This window comes from Hoplias malabaricus, chromosome 1 (genome assembly GCF_029633855.1).
Source record: "Hoplias malabaricus isolate fHopMal1 chromosome 1, fHopMal1.hap1, whole genome shotgun sequence".
NCBI lineage: Eukaryota > Metazoa > Chordata > Actinopteri > Characiformes > Erythrinidae > Hoplias > Hoplias malabaricus.
The window spans coordinates 48,509,633-48,528,774 of record NC_089800.1 but is presented as its reverse complement, the minus strand read 5'-3'; the positions used below and the strand labels follow the sequence as shown (position 1 = coordinate 48,528,774).

The window sequence follows — 19,142 nt, the reverse complement described above, 5'->3', positions numbered from 1 at the left end:
AATTCCCTGGAAAACCCATATAATTCTCCTCTACATCCTAAACGTACTCCCAAATACACAAACATCCACACAGATGTTAAAAAAGGAAACGAGTAGTCCTTCACATCCAGATGCTCATCTCTGGCTTCTGAGACTACAAGAGCTCAGAGCTCAGAGTGATTTTTCCCACAGTTACTCTAACACACACACACACACACACACACACACACACACACACACACACGCACACACAGTAATCTTAAAAGGATGCAGCAGAGGTTAAGTGACCTTCCTTCATCTTTAGATAATGGGAGTGGAAGTTCCTCTATTTGTGCAGGCCTGGCCAACACAAGTAAAACTCTCCCACCCCTCTCTCACTCTTTACCACACACACACACACACACGCATATATAGTTAGCCTAGAGAGACTTCACTCTGCTGTGGTAGGCCAACAGCAGGCTGGGAAAAATCTCATAAATTGGCTGACAACATGGACGCTTAATTAGGCCAAAGCTTTCTTCTGAACAGACCTACATCACCGCCTGATACTGAGAGCCAAAATGGGCATTTGCTTCCGCTCTTCAACTCTGAAACTGCTCCCTATACTTTGGTGGCAAATTGCATTTTTGCATATGAACATCACTTACAAATCTCATCAGTGCATCCCTAGGAAATTTATTCATTATTAAAAAAAAGAAACCCCAAATTACTAAATAAATGAATAAATAAATAAAAGTGTAATTAGCTCTGATTTTTATAAACAAACAGGGAACAGTATGTTTTTATATGTATTTCATTGTTGTTGTGATCTGAAACCATTACATATGTTGTCTATTCATCCTACAGCAGTTTAGACCTTTTTCCTGATTCAGAAACGAAAGAAAGTACAAACAAACGAAAAATAAAGAAAGACTTTCTGTTCTACAAGAGAATATGAATCCAGAGAGAAAAGTGTTGGCCTGAGCATGCAGTGGTGACACAAAAAGGAAGTCGGGGTTCAGCAATCTCCCTTTCCTCTTTTCTTCAATTCATGACCTTTCTCCTCGCCCCTACAATCAGCCCCACTCTATAACTCCCTCTCTCTCTCTCTCTCTCTCTCTCTCTCTCTCTCTCTCTCACACTCTCTGTCTCTCTCTCACACACACACATGCAACTGTACTAAACTCTGTAATCCGTCTGTTTAAAACCAATCCTCCCGTAGTTTCTACATGTTTTAACTTATTCACTAAGCATGTGTATGAAGGTATTTCTTAAAAGAAGAAAGAGTATTTCCTCAGTTAACTGCAGGAAGAATGCAAACATAAGGCAAGCATATCCAGTATTTAAACATATATGGGACACTGCTGCAAATCTGACTTCAGGCTTAAATGTTGCATTCAAATCTTAAGAAGTTTTCTTTGGTGTGAAAAAAAAAACCTCCAGGCTCTTGCTTTCTGCAAAAAAATCCTCCATGTTCTTGCTTTGTGCCTGAAAACATGCTGTTCTCTTTAATCAGAACACTTAGATCCCTTGCTTGAATTATCTCTGCACCCCACTTCAGACCTCTTCAGTGGGGGGGGTTTGCAGCTGTCAACAGCAGTCCAACGAGAGCCAGACAAGCACAAAAGCAATGTTTCCTCTCTCTAATGAGAACATGCAAAAGAGCCAACCGCAGACACCTACCTTGCAGAGCACTCTGTGCATTAAAGAGCCGTAATACTTCACTGCACCGCTGCTGAATCTTCCTGCTGCTGTTCAGAGACACGGTAAACATGCAGTCACAGAGAGAAAGAGGTAAGAGACAGAGAGAGAAAAGGGGAGTGAACAAGGGAGGGAGGGAGCAAACATGCAAGGGAGGGAGAGAAAGAGAGGGAGGGAATGCAAGGGAAGAGAAAAGAATGTAAGAGTGGGAGAGAACAAACAAAAAGCATGAGGAAGGGATAAAGAAGAGAGAGAGAAAGTGAAAGGTAGAATGGGAAAGAAAGAGTGTAAGAGCAGAAGAGAGCGAGAGAGAGAGAGAGAGAGAGAGCAAGAGAGAGAGAGAGAGAGAGAGAGAGAGAGAGAGAGAGCAAGAGAGAGAGAAACTGACAGAGGCTCTTATAGAAGTGATAGGGAAGATGTACAAGAGGAAGAAGAGAGAAACAAAGGGGTGAGGGAAGTTGAGTTTTTCTGGCAGCTTTTCTGGCAGCCTCCATTCTGAACGCATTATGATAATAAAGAACAGAAAGTTCCAAAAGAAGGAGCCACCCAACTTTCCTCTTCCCTGCCAAGAGACAGAGAGAAAGAGAGAAAGAGAGAGAGAGAGAGAGAGAGAGAGAGAGAGAGAGAGAGAAACAGTGTGTGTGTGTGTGTGTGTGTGTGTGTGTGTGCATGCACTCTGCTGGAGCTCCCCCCACTCTCTTAAAATGATCTCAGAGAAATCTTCTAGTGCTGCCACAGTGTGTAACCTACAACGCATAAATACATGCTTCCCACACAGTGAGTGTCTTTCACGATCTGCCTTGGTTTCAGCCATTCATAAAGCCCTCATTGAGCAAGGCTTGGGCAGAGGGCAGTAGCACACCACCGCCAGCAGAGGGCCGTCCAGAAACAGACCGCTCCACTGTTGTGACACAAAGGGCCATTCTGCTCCACGCTGACAGGCCAATGTGTCCTAATGCAGTTAGCCACTCAGATGCACTTCACACAAGCACTCCGCGCCGTAAAGCAACAGGCCCAGCAAACGACAGCGGCCAGAGTGTGCCTCTTTTGTTATGTAAACATTACATAAGGGACATTAGCCCAGGGTCTGTGTTAAAAACTAGCCTCACTTACAGAATTGCAGACCCCCTCCATGTGTCAGTCAGAAACATTTTATGTTTCAGGCACAAACAAAGTGCACCAGTCCCATACACTGCTAGTCAAACACGGAGTATCAGTTATACATGTGTAACAGTCGGCTACAGTGAAACAGTGATACACACCAGTCATACATAGATAGTATACTATACAGGGTGACCAGGTCTGAGATGGTGAAAAAGAGGACACGAACCAATCGGAGTAGAGGAGGGCGGGACTAGTTTGTGAACGAAACACTTCTCGAAATTCTATGTAAGCTCTAGAAAAACAAAATCCCGGACGTTTGTGAAATTCCGCCTGGACATATTTTAAGTCTAAAAAAGAGGACATGTCCAGGTAAAAGAGGACGTCTGGTCACCCTAGTACTGGTCACCAACACGCAACATTCCAGAACTAACGTTTCACAAGCTTATTTTGATCACATTACCCTATAAAAGTATGTAAATGTTGAAGTCACTCAAGTTTAAAAATAAAAACAAACCAAAAAACGTACTCTCTGCATCCACCAGCCAAAATACACACACAAACAGGTTTCGGTAGCGCTAATCAGCCGTAATTTTGTAAATATTTTTCTTGGAATTAATGGCAACATCAGATCAATTGGATTATTTTGAATAATTTGCTTTAAAATGACACTGCTTCATTAGTTACAATGCAAACCCACCATCCCGCTCCGCCGACAGTGCGCTCAAACTCCAATGGAAAAAACTAACTAAAATTAATTGAGAATTTTTAAATGCTGAGAGATAAGTTCAGAATATTCGGACATTGTTCTTGAAATATTCTGACTTTTTTTTCTAAATATTCTAACTTTACACTTGGAAGTTGGCATGGCTACAGGTCCAACAAGTCCAACAGGTCCAACACGCACTCAGTCAGCAACAGTCAGAGTTGGCACTCGAGTGAGGAGCAGGACACATGAAACGCTACCATGGATTTGTTTTTTGAAGAGAGTAAACCAACCCACACCCCACCATTGACAAACTAAACTAGACACCCACTCTCTTGGTGTATATTCTGTGGAGATTAAATTATTCAGGCTCACTTTTTATTTCAGCCACGTTACTGTTCTGACACCACAGCTGCATTTTCGCTATAAAGCTTTGTAACGTGTCTGCAAAGTCAGAAAAATTTTGATGGCACCCCAGACGAAGCCAGACGGCACACCAAGGAGCTGCGGCACCCTGGTTGAGAAAGAATGACAGGCACATGTACCAGTCACAAACACTGTTTCAGGTGGGGGAGTGATGAGGAAAAAAGGTTTGGCTACCATCCTGTGTAGCCACATTTCTGGGTTTCACTGATCTCACTGTTTTATCCTCTGTGTCCTACTTTCATTGTCATACTACAGTCACGCACTGTACCAAACACATACATACACCACCAGTCACACTTGCTCTATTAGTCACATACACCAACGGTCACACCAAGTGTACCTGTCACATATACAACTGTCAAACTGTCACACGCAACGTATCACTTACATATACCAACAGTCACACGGTGATCCAGTCATACAGACCACGAGGAACACAAGTATCAGTCACAAACATGCTGTTTCAGGTGGGGGAGTGGTTAAAAAAATATTTGTTTACTACACAGTTCTAACACAAATATCGAGGTCCCACTGATCCCACTGTTTCATCTTCACAGAGGTGTGTGTTCATTATCATATGACAGTACTCTTACTGCAGCTCACTGTGTAAACAGAAGGACAGTGCAGTCGTGGGGGTTGGGTGGGGGGGGGGGCAGTGAGAGAGACAAGACTGAAATGAGGAGAAAATAGAAAGTGCTAAAAGAGGAGAGAGAGAGAGAGAGAGAGAGAGAGAGAGAGAGAGAGAGAGAGAGAGAGAGAGAAACACTCCCTGGAGAGACAGAATGATGTCACTCTGGGCACCAAGGTTACCACACTCCGTGCACATGGTGAGGGAAAGGAAGGTGGGAGGAACTGATGGAAGAGAGAGGGAAGGAAGGAAGAAAGAGAGGGAAAAAATACAGCAGAGGGAGAACAAAAGTTAGAGGCACTGGGATGCGGAATGGACAGCTCTGAAAGAGCTTCTCCGTCTATAAATGCAACAAAGCAGATTAAAGGAAGGAGGGTCTGGGGGATCTTGTTTGTGTTCGCTCATTTTTCTCAGAGGATTAGAGCAGTGGAGAGCAATCAGCATGAGATTTAATCTCTTTAAACTCTCTCACTCACTTCTTCTCCTCTTCTCTCTTATGAAAAGAACAAACAATGTCATGGAGCCTTTTATGCATATGAATTTTACAAATATATTACTTGTCTCCAGCAAATCTTTTACCAGTCCTCAAATCACCTTAGTACATTACACACACACACACACACATGCACAACTAGGACTGTCAACAGAACATTGATCAGGAAGTGAATAAAGACAGGGCTATTAATGTTGTATATGCTTTTATAATAAACAATCCCTAGCGATGTCTGTCTACAAACATTTGATGATGTGCTGGATATTTTAACTTTTAAAACATTTTTATTGTTTTTCGAGAAATTTTAATCATGTTATAGACATATGCAATGTAGATTTAGGAACAGTTTTCTGTGTGAGCACTTCATTTGCATATAATGGTGGTGGATATGGGGATGTATAAGGTGTGTTGTTAAAAGTCCCTTTTTCTCAACATATTTTAATACATTTTTTTAACTCTTTTACCTTCCACATCCCCTCATGCAAGTGGATTATGTTGTACTTGATCACCTTATGCCAGTCTTACACTAAACAATATTTCAAGTGATTACACTGTAGCACCAATATTTCCAATGTCAGAATGAAATCTGGCATGAAATCGGAGTGCTGCTGTTATGGCATGTTCATCTCGATTGTTTGGTGTCTGAGTGATATGGATGGCTGTCCTAAATCTGTCTGTTTCATAGCTTGACATTCCAATAGAATCACTATGTTTAAGGTTGTCATAGACTTGACAATATTCCCAGTCTTCCTAAAAAACTCAATCTTAAGCTGTGAGATGGGTCATTAAAGAGTCTTCAGAGTCTAGTGTATGGTTAGCATTAGATATCTCCTGAAAAAGCTATACATTAATATAATTTTATTGGACTATATTAGAATTATAAGTTAAAGAAGAGAGGCTCTAATTCTGTGCAGCATTCTACTTTAATTCATTCTGTATTCTGTCCACTCGGTAAGTGTTTGTGTTCTTTGGTAGACTGGTTCACTAGCAAGATGGAAAGGAATGAGAGCAGAGGGTAATCTCTCTACCTTTCTTTCTTTCTTTGTCCCCATTACATTCTCTCCTTTCAGTCTGTCAACTTCCTTCTCTCTGTCTCTCTCCCTCTCTCGCTCTCTCGCTCTCTCTCTCACACACACACACATACACACCTACTGCAGTGCAGAGTAGGCAGAATGCTAAACATCCCAAAGATGCTAAAAGGAACACCAGAAGCTAATGTGAGGAAGTGTCAGACTTGACTGAAGGATGAATTGACTGGGGAAAAAAACAGGGTGCTACAGGAAGAAAACATGAGAAATTTTTCTGTGTTCAAGATGCGGATAAAAAACAAAATTCTATAAGTAAAGAAGGCATCTGTCTTTCACCACACCTCAACAACACTGTGTGTGCTCATAACAATGTCTGTCTAAAATATACTGCCCCTTAACTGGTCTACATATATAACTCATGCAGAATGTCTACTTTGTACATTACTGAAGGTTTGTGTAAGGTTGTGTGGCAAGTGTTTAACTCACATACACTTTTCTCCACCTCAAGGCTAACTTGCTGAATATCTGATGCAGATTAAAGGAATATTTCAATATATTTCTATCTATCTTTCCATCAATCGCATAAAAATAACTTCCCGTATTATAAAAAAGATATCATACATGTTTACTGTATTGCTGAATACACTCAAGTTCACATAATGGAGGTCAGAAAATGCTGGTTTAACTGGTTTAATGCTGTTTAACTTGTGAAACAGGTTGGAGAATGATGCCAAGACACAATTATAAAAAGGTGCCATCCCCTTTGCTTAAAGTAGGTGACCAAATGGTTCCACGAGTAATTCCATCAATTTCTAAAAGATATATCCATTATAAGATTTATTTCTGCATATATTAAGTATTTCTGATGTAAAGAAGCCTGGTTTCAGGGTGAAGTGATATGAATTTCTGTACTGTGCAAAAACGTACAGATTATGATGTCTTTAAAGTGGTGCTGATTGCAATCAAGGGTTGCATCAAACAGCTTTTGTAAATAAAATGACCAGTGAACGAACAAGAGTAATGTATGTTATGTTGATCATGGTAAAAAAGGAAGAGGTCGGAGAAAACGTTGTGTATTAATTTTAAAATGTCTCCAGCATCAAGCAGCACATTCACAATCATTTTGTGTAATAATCTGTGATGTAGCTTTCTTAATCTTCTGCCAGCTTCTATTTCAGCTGTGTCTAATAACTTTAAGGTGACATTCACAATTTTAATTAAAAAAAAATACACATAAACTTTCTATTAAAATTATTATTCACCATTTGCAAAGAAAAAGTGTCTCTGCTGACAGCTGAAAAACAGCATTTTGGAGACCTCCTAATGTTTAAAAGCATCAAGTGAGATGAGAATTTTGCTCTATCTCTCCGTCATGGGTGGGTAACATTGACTTATTTTGGCTGTAGATGGAACTGACTCTAAACGTGGGAGAGCACCAACTGCATGAATGTAAACACAGACCAAAAGTGATTAGCTAAGCAACTCGATTAACAGATGTATTTCTGTGGTATTTCAAACAGTGAATAAAAACATACAGACAAGTCCAATTTCAGCCACGTATAAACAACAGCTTTTCCCCTTCACCTTCCACCTTAAAAGACACAGAGCTTCTAAATGTAAGCAAACCAGTCGGGATGGAACAAAAATTAGATTTAGATATGTAACATTTATTTGTTATACAATAAAGCCTGAATGACTGAAAAGCATCTTATAGGAAAAGGTTACAAGAAAAAAGTAACTAGACATTGTCATATAACTGATGTCAGAAGCTTGAGCACCTCTGAACAAGTTCTTTCTGTCCATCCCCATCTTTAACCATAGCATACTTAGGTAGGTAGCCTGTTAATTTTGCTTACCTAGACTGGCCCCTGCTCACATTTATGCATGCACGCACATATGCACACTCATACACATGCACACACACACACACAGGAAAGTGTGGCCATCTCCCTGCACTCACACACCCTTAGGCAGGATGCACCAGCCCTCCCAAGCCCTGAGCAGCCCTCCAGGGTCAGGCAGGGGTCGAGGAGAGAGAGAGAGCACTCCACCTCCAGAGAGCTCCAACACCACTCTTTCCCACACCACCACACCCAAGCAGCGTTGCAGGTCTGAGACCAGTCACACAATTTCTGTCACAGTAGCTTAAGATGCAAATCTAGAGTGTGGACGCTGACCGTAGCTCTAAGCTTCCATTACCTGTTAACTCGATTAACCTAGAATTCCAGTGCAAACCTTGGGTTGTGAACTATGGATAATAAAAATTAGAGATGTAAAGATAAACTCAACTCAATTGAATTCATTATTCTGAGTTTTTTTCACAATAATTGAAAGGAGTTTGAATAAAGATGTTTAGCCTTGTTTATGTCTGAAATGTGGGTAAGTGTGGAGGCAGACAAGGCTAAAGGCTAAATCCGACATGTCAGTAACTGGCACTATTATGCTGGCTACTGTTCATATAGTTGATAATAAAAAGATTTTTTTTTCTGAATTATTGAAGTCCTGGCAACATTTATCAGCATGATTCTACCAACATATTTTGTGCTAATGAAATATCAGAAACAACCCATGTCATATTAAAGTTTAAATCTGTGATGTGTAACATTTAGCATGCAGTTTCCAAGATGGCTATTATCACTTTGGAAATAGAGTCTCTACAGATTTGCCTTACATTTGTATCTCCATACGATATGTTAAACTACATGAGGAATTGAAATAAAGAAATATTTAAATGAAATAAATTTCAAGGGGAAAATATTGTTACATTATTCAAAGTTATAGGTGTTTTTCTGGTTGTTTACCATTTAGGATGTAAGGTTGTCAGCACAGCAACTAAATAAAATATATATATATGTTATTTTTCATTGTAATGCACAATAAAGTCTCTAAACTCTATCATTTGAGTGATCTTTAACCCTATCCAGATGGGATTACATTTCCATGGGATCCAAGGGTAATTCTCTTATTTACAGGGGGTCCTCTGTAGTATTATTTCTGTCTGAATTCTGTCTGGGTTTTCCCTGCGACTTCCTCAAAGAAGATTATAGCCTGAAGAACCTACTATACTTGCAAATATGAGAATGAAAGAGCTACTGAACCAGTTACTTGGTGTAGGTGTGAAAAGTTCTACAGACTTCACCTGGGAGAGCATTACCAGATTAAAAAATTAAAAATAATAAAAATCAGTGAGGAAGGCAGATGATGCAGGTTGAGTAAAAAGAGCGATACAGTGACAGTTGGAGATATTTAGAATTACTTTTATATTCACACACACACACACACACACACACACACATACATACATACATATATATACATACATTATATATATATATATGTATGTGTGTATAAAATTCGAGAACCTGAACCTAGTTTGTGATCATGTAATGCTAAATAATTCAAGAACTAGAGCCTTGCTGGTCCTCTAGTTTTTAATTGCCATCAGGATGCAAGGGTTTTATCAGAGGGGGCATGTAAAATGACATCCCTCCTGAAAAACTAATCCAATATGAAGGGGCCTTTATTTTACTTTAGCCAACTACATCCACAAATCAAATTGTATCCAAAACAAGCCCCATTCCCTTAACTTTATGAGCAATTTGAACTTTTAGATTAAGGTAATTTCTCAGAAGAATATGAAAACCTTTACTGTGGTCTGTTAAAAAAGGTGTGTAGTCCCTGTCATATTAAGGTTTTGTTAATGTATGTATATTTGTAATAATGCTTTTTGTTTGTTTTTTTACTAATAAAAATAAGACTTGTAAGATATATGATTGTAATATATTTTTGCGTAGTTTATGTATGTTATTTTGGTTGTTGAACAACATGGTAAGGGAACAATATAGACCTACAGTTTATCTTCCCTGCTATTCAGTTGTAGTTTAAATAAATATTTTCATGTGGTCACAGAAGGCCAGACACAGCTGACAAACTATTTTTGTGACAGCATTTGATCTAACAATGCCACACAGTAGCGTTAATAACGGCGCAGACATCTCTGTACGTTACAACATGCGCTGTGGTCGCCATGGAAACCGCGTGCTACTAATTACTTCTCACGTTGCGTCGCTCCTCGTGCGCTGGAAGCGACCAATGGGAACGTCGCTTTATTCTGCGTGCATAATAACACTCGATACACTCGTTCCGTCTAGTTTTCTAAAAAAAACAAAACAGCAGCGAAGCGCGTAGGCTCAGAGTCCCTCAAACCGGTTCTCTAGCCCCTAGAACGAGGAACATGAGCCGCGACGCTTCCTCAAAGAGCAACAAGTCTGTTATGTTTACAGAGTTTAAATCTTCCGACGAAGAAGCTCCCATGTACGCGCGCTAGCCAAATATGGTGTGTTTATTTTGTGTTAAATACCTCTGCGAGGACGCCAGGGTACGTGTACACAACGAAGAAGCCTATTTTTGAGTGAAGCACTCAAGCCAAAGCAGCTCCAAATAGGCTCGAGCTGAAGTGCAACGTTTACAAAACAAATGTTTGCTTCCCCGTGTAATGCATTTCGAAATCATCCAGAGCAGCCAACAGCAAGGGGAACCAGCGGGCTTACGCACTTAGCAGCCTATCTCGGAATCTGCAGCTTTGCTCACAGCCAGGAATCAGAAGTCATCCTCGACCGGGGGATGTCAGCTACCATTACCCACCCCCTTCTATCACGACGTTGCCTGGTCTTTTAGCTCAAGATGGGCGACGTATAGATGGATAGAGAGAGAGAGAGTTGCGAGATGAAAATAAAGCAGTAGACAGGACTCACGTTGTTCCGCAGGTCCTGCAGAGCCAGGCTCATCGTGTTCAGAGCGAGCCGGGGAGAAGAGGCAGGGGCAGGCGAGCTCTTCACTCACCACCTCTGCGGGAGACACCTTCAGGGACCGGCGGACTCAGCCATGCCTTCATTGAACCGCTGCCGTTGCTGCTGCTGAAACACAGGAGCCGCAACCACAGCAGCACACACTGTAATTATAGTCAGGGCGCGCTTTGAATCGACGCTGCTATAGAGCAGTGTTTACCTGATCGTGAGATGTCGTTCAGCTCAAACGACGCTGGGCATGACGGTCAAACACGCGCGGATGTCCCTCTGAGAGCAAGCACTGTTGTTTAGCAGCATGCGCTGATGAATGTTGAAGATCGCTATCAGCCTTCTCTCTCATTGCAGCCTCTCCCTCTCCACCCCCTCCCATCCCTCTCTCTCTCTCTCTCTCTCTCTCTCTCTCGTGTTGCTCGAGCAATGCAATGCAATTACAGCATTCAACATGTGCATCAGGTAGATCCCTCATGAAGACCTGGCATGTATATGAGATCAAAAGGCAAAAATCTCATTCCAGTTTACAGATACAACACACGTCACCAACTGCGGTAAATCTGAGCATGTATATCCGTTAATGAGAAGTGTTCCACTGGGGAATTGTACATCCTCTGCATGCAATGTTTTGTTGCTGTTACATAACACTTTATCAAGGATCTCTCTCTCTCTTGCTCTCTCTCAACGTAAATACTGACATCACCTATCTCCGCAGCGCTGGGCCCCACCCAGCTTCTGTGTCTGTTAGAAGTGGCTGCAGCAGGCTGGAGATCTGGCCCAGGACCAAAAGCTAGATTAGTCTACATCATTTGGCTTTTGCCCAAGTCAAGGACACGCTGATTGGACTTGGAATCACTCAAGTAGTACCACAGAATGACGTGCTGTGTAAAAGTTCTGGGCCCTCATTCAAAAATCATATCATTTTTCAGAGAAACCGCAAACATGGTGATAAAATCATTAGCGAGGAAATCTCTCCAGAGCCAGGCATATGGAGGAATGGAGCAGAGATGGTTCATGACACAAGCTCTTTTTGGTTAGTTAAATAAATGTCAATATCTTTGACATTTTGTTCCCCAACACAATGAATTTGGTGCATTTTTTAACCAAAATATTTTGGGGGCCTGGTTTGCATAAACGTTTTAGATAAAAATTAAGAAAAACTAATGCACGAGAGGGCGGCACGGTGGTGCAGCAGGTAGTGTCGCAGTCACACAGCTCCAGGGGCCTGGAGGTTGTGGGTTCGTTTCCCGCTCCGGGTGACTGTCTGTGAGGATTTGGTGTGTTCTCCCCGTGTCCGCGTGGGTTTCCTCCCACAGTCCAAAACACACGTTGCAGGTGGATTGGCGACTCGAAAGTGTCCGTAGGTGTGAGTGAATGTGTGTGTGTCTGTGTTGCCCTGTGAAGGACTGGCGTCCCCTCCAGGGTGTATTCCCGCCTTGCGCCCGATGATTCCAGGTAGGCTCTGGACCCCCCGCGACTCTAAATTGGATAAGCGGTTACAGATAATGGATGGATGGATGGATAATGCACGAGATCTAAACAACACAGTGGGAATTCATTCATTCATTCATTATCTGTAACCGCTTATCCAGTTCAGGGTCGCGGTGGGTCCAGAGCCTACCTGGAATCATTGGGCAGGAATACACCCTGGAGGGGGCACCAGTCCTTCACAGGACAACACACACACATTCACACTTTTGAGTCACCAATCCACCTTTTTCCGTTTTTCTGGAGGAAACCCACGCAGACACAGGGAGAACACACCACACTCCTCACAGACAGTCACTCGGAGCAGGACTCGAACCCACAACCTCCAGGACCCTGTGAATGCGACACTAACTTGCTGCACCACCATGCCGCCCCACGGTGGGAATGATTACGGTTTATTGCACACAGGCACAGCCGCCGTATAAAGTCATGCCAAATGTGCTGGACTGGTCTTTACAAGACTGTATTTAATTTTCTAACTAGTGCAGATTAACTGTAAATTATAGAGCACAGGTGTGCTCTGAGCCTGAGAAATGCCTTTTGAAAACAGCACTTCTGTCCAGTGTCTGATTTTACACTGTCCTCAAGTTATTAATCTCTAGAGCCTCCCCACCACCCAGTACTCTGCCTAATCTCCTTTTGTTCTGCTTTGAACCATGGTGGATTCCAGTAAATGCACTGCAGTTCCTTATTCTGTAGCTAAAAAAAATTAAATGAGAGATAAAGAAAGATAGAAAGATAAAAAAGAAAGATAATAAAACCAAAGTAAACAGCGGAGAGACTCGTTACATGTGAAGGGCATAAAACGTTGCAATAGCCACATTCCTCTTGGACAGGTCTCTACAAATCATTGACATTGCAATGGCAATTTTAACAATTTTTATAAGGCAATGATAGAAAAGTCATGATTCTCGCAAACTAACTGGACATAGCGGTGCCTCTTAATTCAACCCATGGTGGCGACACACACACACACTTAGTGGTAGTCATCCATCCTATAGCAATGTGCTCAAGGGCACATAAAGCCATGGATGTTGGGGAAGGAGACAGCACTGTTACTTCACTCCCTCTACCCCAAATCTTTTTTATGTGAGTCTAGAGGATCAAATTGGCAACCTTCTGGTCCAAAAATTGCTTCATCTACCATTAGGCCATAACTGCCCCTTGGAGCTGGACTAGATTGTCTTTCACTACTGATGGGTAGAGGTAGGGCTTATAGAATATCGTTCAACCATTAACAGAGGTCTGTCTATTGTACAAATGGCACTTAAAAGTTATACTCTTGCTGTTAAGGACAGCAGCATGGACATACGCACTGTGGATTCCTGTTGTTCTGTTTTAACAATCTTACAGAGCAATCAATACCTGTCATCATTTCTTTGAAAACCAGCAGAGGTCTTTTGTTCTCTGTAAAGTAGCCCAATATCAAAGCTGCTGTTGTTGGCACTCCATTAACTGTGGCAGATATGAAGGTGTAGTTGAAGTGATGTGTTGCTTAAACACTCGCTGGTACAATTCTAGCACATTCCCTATGAAAAAAAAACACGATAAAGAACACCACCACAAAATGGTAAATGGCCACAGAGACGATTTAGTATTTCCAGGGATAGTGAACACGGATAGATTGCCGACTGGTGTCATTGTGACCATTGCCCCAGGGACTTGCAGGGGACCCATAGATGACAAGACTCAGTTGTGGTCCCAATACGGAGCAGTCTACCAGAGATGGATTCTTTAAATAAACCAATAGCCCTTGAATGTGGTACTATGAAAAATACATAAATATATGAAGAAATATGTAACACTTTACTGAAAGGCTGTGTTCATAAGGCTACACAACACCTACATAAGCCTTTCATGAGAAACAATGGTACTTAGCAATGCAAAGTGCTCAGCTGAATGAGTGAAATACACTATGGAAAAAACACTCCTCAGCTAATCAGATTGTGTGGTCAGAAATAAAATGGACCAAAGCAGCTTTTGCAACAACTGACGATTAGAAAAGGCCTTCAGAAATAGTTGTGTATGCTTGTCAGTTGTAATGAAGAACTCATGTCAAAGTCATGTAGACTTAGGCATGTTGTATCTCAGTAAAGTGTTTCTGCTTACAGTTTTGCTGATACCTAAAGCTACTGAAGTGTGCCTGAAGAGCACCTTGTGAATTGTAAATGATAATGAAGTTGCTGCTGTCCAGATGGAGAGGCCTGTTTCTTTGTCAGTATGCCAGTTTGGAAAGTCTTATGGAGCCATTGAATGTCACACTGAAATCTTTCCTGCTTACTGATGTGATTACCGGGTACTGGCTATTTTCATGAACGGTAAGTGCAGTACATTCTGATGAGCAAAGCCGGAAGGACAGTCAAACCCTTGAACACCTACAGTTTGTCTTTGCCATTTGGTGGTTACTGAAAACTCCAGTTCCACAAATGAGTCAAATCTCAGCCGGAAACCATGTTATGCGGAACATGAAGTTACAAAAGTTTTTGTTTCTAAATGAGACAGACAGGCCGTGGTTTCTAGGACATCAAAAAAAAAAAAAAAGGTCATGTTAACAACCATCGAACCAGGAACTTTGTGAGAGAAGTATTTGTGGTATGTCTTAGAATTTCACAGAATGTCAGTAAGAGTGTGAATCATAGAGGAGCACAGACTGTGCTGCTGTTCATCACACAATTCAGCTCAATTTAATGTGATGAGTGCTCTAGATTTGTAAAAGAGACATCATTGTTGTGATGTTTACCATGAGTTGAATGGATGAGATATTAATTGATTAGCAGGGCTCGAACCCACAACCTGGAGCTGTGTGAAAGTGACACTACCTGTTGCATTGTCATGCTGCTCTGGACTGTCTTTATCTGTTTAAACAGATCCTCGTGCATTTTTAGTTCTCTTTTCAGACATGATTCTGCTAAAAGTTTTAAAGGAGCACTCTGACGAAAAAAATTTTCATGTTACTACAGTAGTCTTTAGTGTGAAAACAAAAAGTCATTTCTGATGTATTTTTAAGGTCTGAGGATCTTTTGATTGATGAGTGCAGGTGAATAGGAGGAATATCAAATCTGTACTGATGTTTAAGAATACAGTCTAGATGTCTTTGAGTATGTGCTGATTTTGCAGGTTAAGGGCACAATCTATGAATTTCTGATTCATAGATGAAACTGATCATTATGAATGATACCGCTGAGTGTTGCATGATTCTTTAAATAAATAAAAACTTTTACCGCGACCCTGAAATGGAGAAGCGGAAAAGAAAATGTATGTATGTAATAAAAACTTTTATTTATAACAACTTTTAAAGAGGCATGAACTGAAAAGTTATTTAGGGAAACAAAAGTAGTTTTTTGGCCCTTTGTGGATAAGAATGGAGATTAAGCCATAGCCAGCTTGGGAGCACTTTCAACGATAGGTCTGGTTCAATTGGAATTATTGGTCTCTTGTTAGATCCATTTGGAATGTCAAAAATCTTTGCAATATAAAGTAACAAGAAGTGCCAACTGCTGTCAAGTAACCCAGCAGCACACTTTGGATTATTTCAGACCATTGAAATTGAGTGAAATTGAAAAATGAGTGTAAACAAGTACTAATCTCAGTTTCTCCAGCTCTTATCTCTTTTGGTTTCTCAGAACCCCAGACCCAGATTAATAGCTAAACAAAGAGCATTTCTGTATCTATTGAAAACAATCTAGAACAACACAAACTTAGTACAAAAATTAAATTGTGTTTACATGTATTTGTTTAAATATTATAGTCATTAAACGCATAATGTCCTCTAGAAAATAAAAAAAATGACAAAACTCAAGATGGTTTGGACTTGTCAAAACTGTGGAAGATGTTTGCAAGGTATAAATCTGCTCAGAATATGGCATATGGCCTCAGAACCAAATTCTGTTGAAGCCATTGCATCACGTTACTTTTGATTGTCACACCTTGTCATTACCAATTGGACTCACACATTCCACACTGGCTGCTGACTGCTATGGCAGAGACGCTACAGAGAACTTGAGGAAAACAGTGAAATCTGTGTGTCAGATACTTGCATAAGACTACCTTCCCAGGTAATGTGTTGACCAGTTTATGTGATGGCAGAGTGTCAAAAAGTGTTCTTCACGTTTCTGAGCACACAATGATTTTTGGCAACTGTCTGTTCATTTAATAGAGGAAAAAACAAAAAAACAACAACCAACTTATGGATGTTCTAACAAGCCAATGCAGTCTTCAAGGCAAGTTTGTAATATATATATATATATATATAAAATAAGATACTAGTTTTCAAACTCAGAATTAGAGTAAAGCTGTATCTTTTTATAGTTATTAATTTCATTTATAATTTTAGCTTCAGTTACTTTGGCTGTATTTTAAAGTAGTGGTGCTTTTAAAGATGGTAGATGACATTAAATATTAATACAATTTTAGATGCCATAGACCATTCAGCACCCACTTAAAAAATATCTGTACACAGTCACAGACGCATGGCAGGTCAGCAGTACCTAGTAATATACCTAGTGCTGATATTATTACTGAGGTCACGATGGCAAAATGGCACTTACTGTCCAGAAAGTATACCTTAGACATACAATTTTAAGAGCTCGCACATCAACATCACTTCCAAAGACAGGAAACTTCCAGTGTATGACTTTTATTCATCTCCACTCCACTAAATCTACCTCACAACTAAATAGAAATACAAAGACTACGAACACAAAAGTCACACACTAATGGGCTTGTGAAACACACAGAGTAAAATGGCTGTGCTGCTACAGTTGTTCTGTCAGTTAGCAGGCTGCTGATTTACCATGGCTGCTCTAAAGAAAAGGTACAAAGCAGGACTCCTATACAATGTCTTTAAAAGATATAAATAATTACATCAACCTCCCACTATAAAACTGGAATAATGTGTCAGGGAAGCTTTCCGAAACAGAATAATTATATAATGCGTTCAGAGACAGACTTGCAGACCGACTGTTCATTGTATGCATCATTAGAAGGCACAGGTAATCCTGTCTGATCCATTATACGTTTCCACTGCACTTAATGTAACCTTTTCAAACCTTTCAGATTTACACATTTATTCATGTAGAGTACAAACTGCTCCCGTCTGTCGTAGCCATGTGACATTTTCATATGCACCGTCTGATTCTGTTTATAATGCAAGGATTTGTAATGTTATATACAGCAAATTATGGTTTAGGTATTTCAAATTCATGAGTGGGAATTTCAAAAGCAAAGCTTGGTTTAGAACAGGAATATCCATAAAACCTCTTCTATATATCGGTGTATTTTATTCATGCCAGATGTGAAAGCAAGGTCACTAGAGAGATAGGTCTGTTGATAGGCCTGTCTACTGCCATCAGCACAGCTCACCTTGAGCAAGGCCAAGGTCTACCAGGAAGCAAGAGTATACACACACATAAATACACACACACACAGATCTAAGTAAACCCCACTGGAACACACTACTCTCAGTATAGTGTCTTTCCCCTTGCCCCCAGCATATGATCCCTTACCTGCAGCAAAGTGAGGGTCACCTGATCTTTTTTTCTCTCAGCATCAACCCACAGTACAACCTTGGTTAATGAGCCTATGCATGTGAGCTTTTAAATTAAAATTTGAAAATACAGACAAAGCTAGCTAGCATGTTAATTGATCTAAAATACATATAAATACCCTGGATTTACCACAAAGTTATTAAGTGACCTAACAAATTTCACATAAATTAAAAAACATTTTCATGTGATTTAACCAAATTATGTCTATGACTGAATCTTCACTAGGATTGAGATGATTTGCACTGAACACTTTTTTTAAAATCTCGAATTTTATCTTTTTAAAATCTTGGATTACAGTTTTTCTGGGTGTGAATAACTGCTCCATAGAGTCATCTGTGTTTAGAAATGGCTCATTCCTGCTGCATAGAACGTTTTAAAGATAGCTTGGATTGTTAAAACATTTAAAAATATTGTTTTAAATGTAATTATAAATCACAAAATATGTGATTAGGGCGGCACGGTGGAGCAGCAGGTAGTGTTGCAGTCATACAGTTCCAGGGACCTGGAGGTTGTGGGATTGAGTCCCGCTCCGAGTGACTGTCTGTGAGGAGTTGGTGTTCTTCCTGTGTCCGCGTGGGTTTCCTCCGGGTGTTTCTGTTTCCTCCCATGGTCCAAAAACCCGTTGGTAGGTGGATTGATGACTCAAAAGTGTCCGTAGGTGTGAGTGAATGTGTGTCTGTGTTGCCCTGTGAAGGACTGGCGCCCCCTCCAGGGTATGATCCCGCTTTGCGCGTAGTGATTCCGGGTAGGCTCCGGACCCACTATGACCCTGAACTGGATAAGCGCTTACAGATAATGAATGAATGAATGAAAATATCTGACTGAATAAAATCTAGCCAGCGTTTTATATCTAGGCCTACACATTCAAACAGTTAATCATTATAAACAACATTAATCCATTACATGGCATCAGCTGATTGACCATTTTGTGATGGTTTAGAAATTTCCTTTGAGTTCACAATGGTGTCAAAGCTACATCTTGTGAAGAACCGAAGGCCAAAACAACAGACTGTTTGTGTGTGACTGCTCTGTATAATTTCTTCTTCAGTGGAGTTACTCACAAATCTGAACAAATGGCTGAGCAGTCCAGTTATGTTCTAGTATCCCCTCAGTGGTTATTTAATCTAAATTTTATTTACTATTACCCACATGTTTCATCATTCTTCCCTTTGTAGCTTATGAAGCTGGTGATAGACAGTAAGACTTTGATTTTTATCACATCAGAAATCGACAGAGGGATGGGAGTGTGTTTCTCAGACATTCTGCAG

General features: G+C 40.6%; 1 protein-coding gene across 3 annotated transcripts in view; it reads right to left on the bottom strand.

The window, feature by feature from the left end:
* Window positions 1-11,891, bottom strand: part of ece2b (endothelin converting enzyme 2b) — a 44,499-nt gene extending 32,608 nt beyond the window's left edge. The window contains exons 1-2 of one of the 3 annotated variants that reach the window (XM_066665482.1): window positions 11,049-11,891; window positions 10,796-10,957 (exon numbers count right to left, since the gene is read on the bottom strand). In XM_066665482.1, coding sequence (XP_066521579.1) covers window positions 10,796-10,828 — 33 coding nt within the window. In that variant the 5' untranslated portion in view covers window positions 10,829-10,957; window positions 11,049-11,891. Of the gene's footprint in view, window positions 1-1,641; window positions 1,780-10,795 lie in introns of those variants that run through there. The other 2 variants (XM_066665491.1, XM_066665500.1) reach the window with 2 other exon arrangements.
* Between the last annotated feature and the right edge of the window lie 7,251 nt (window positions 11,892-19,142).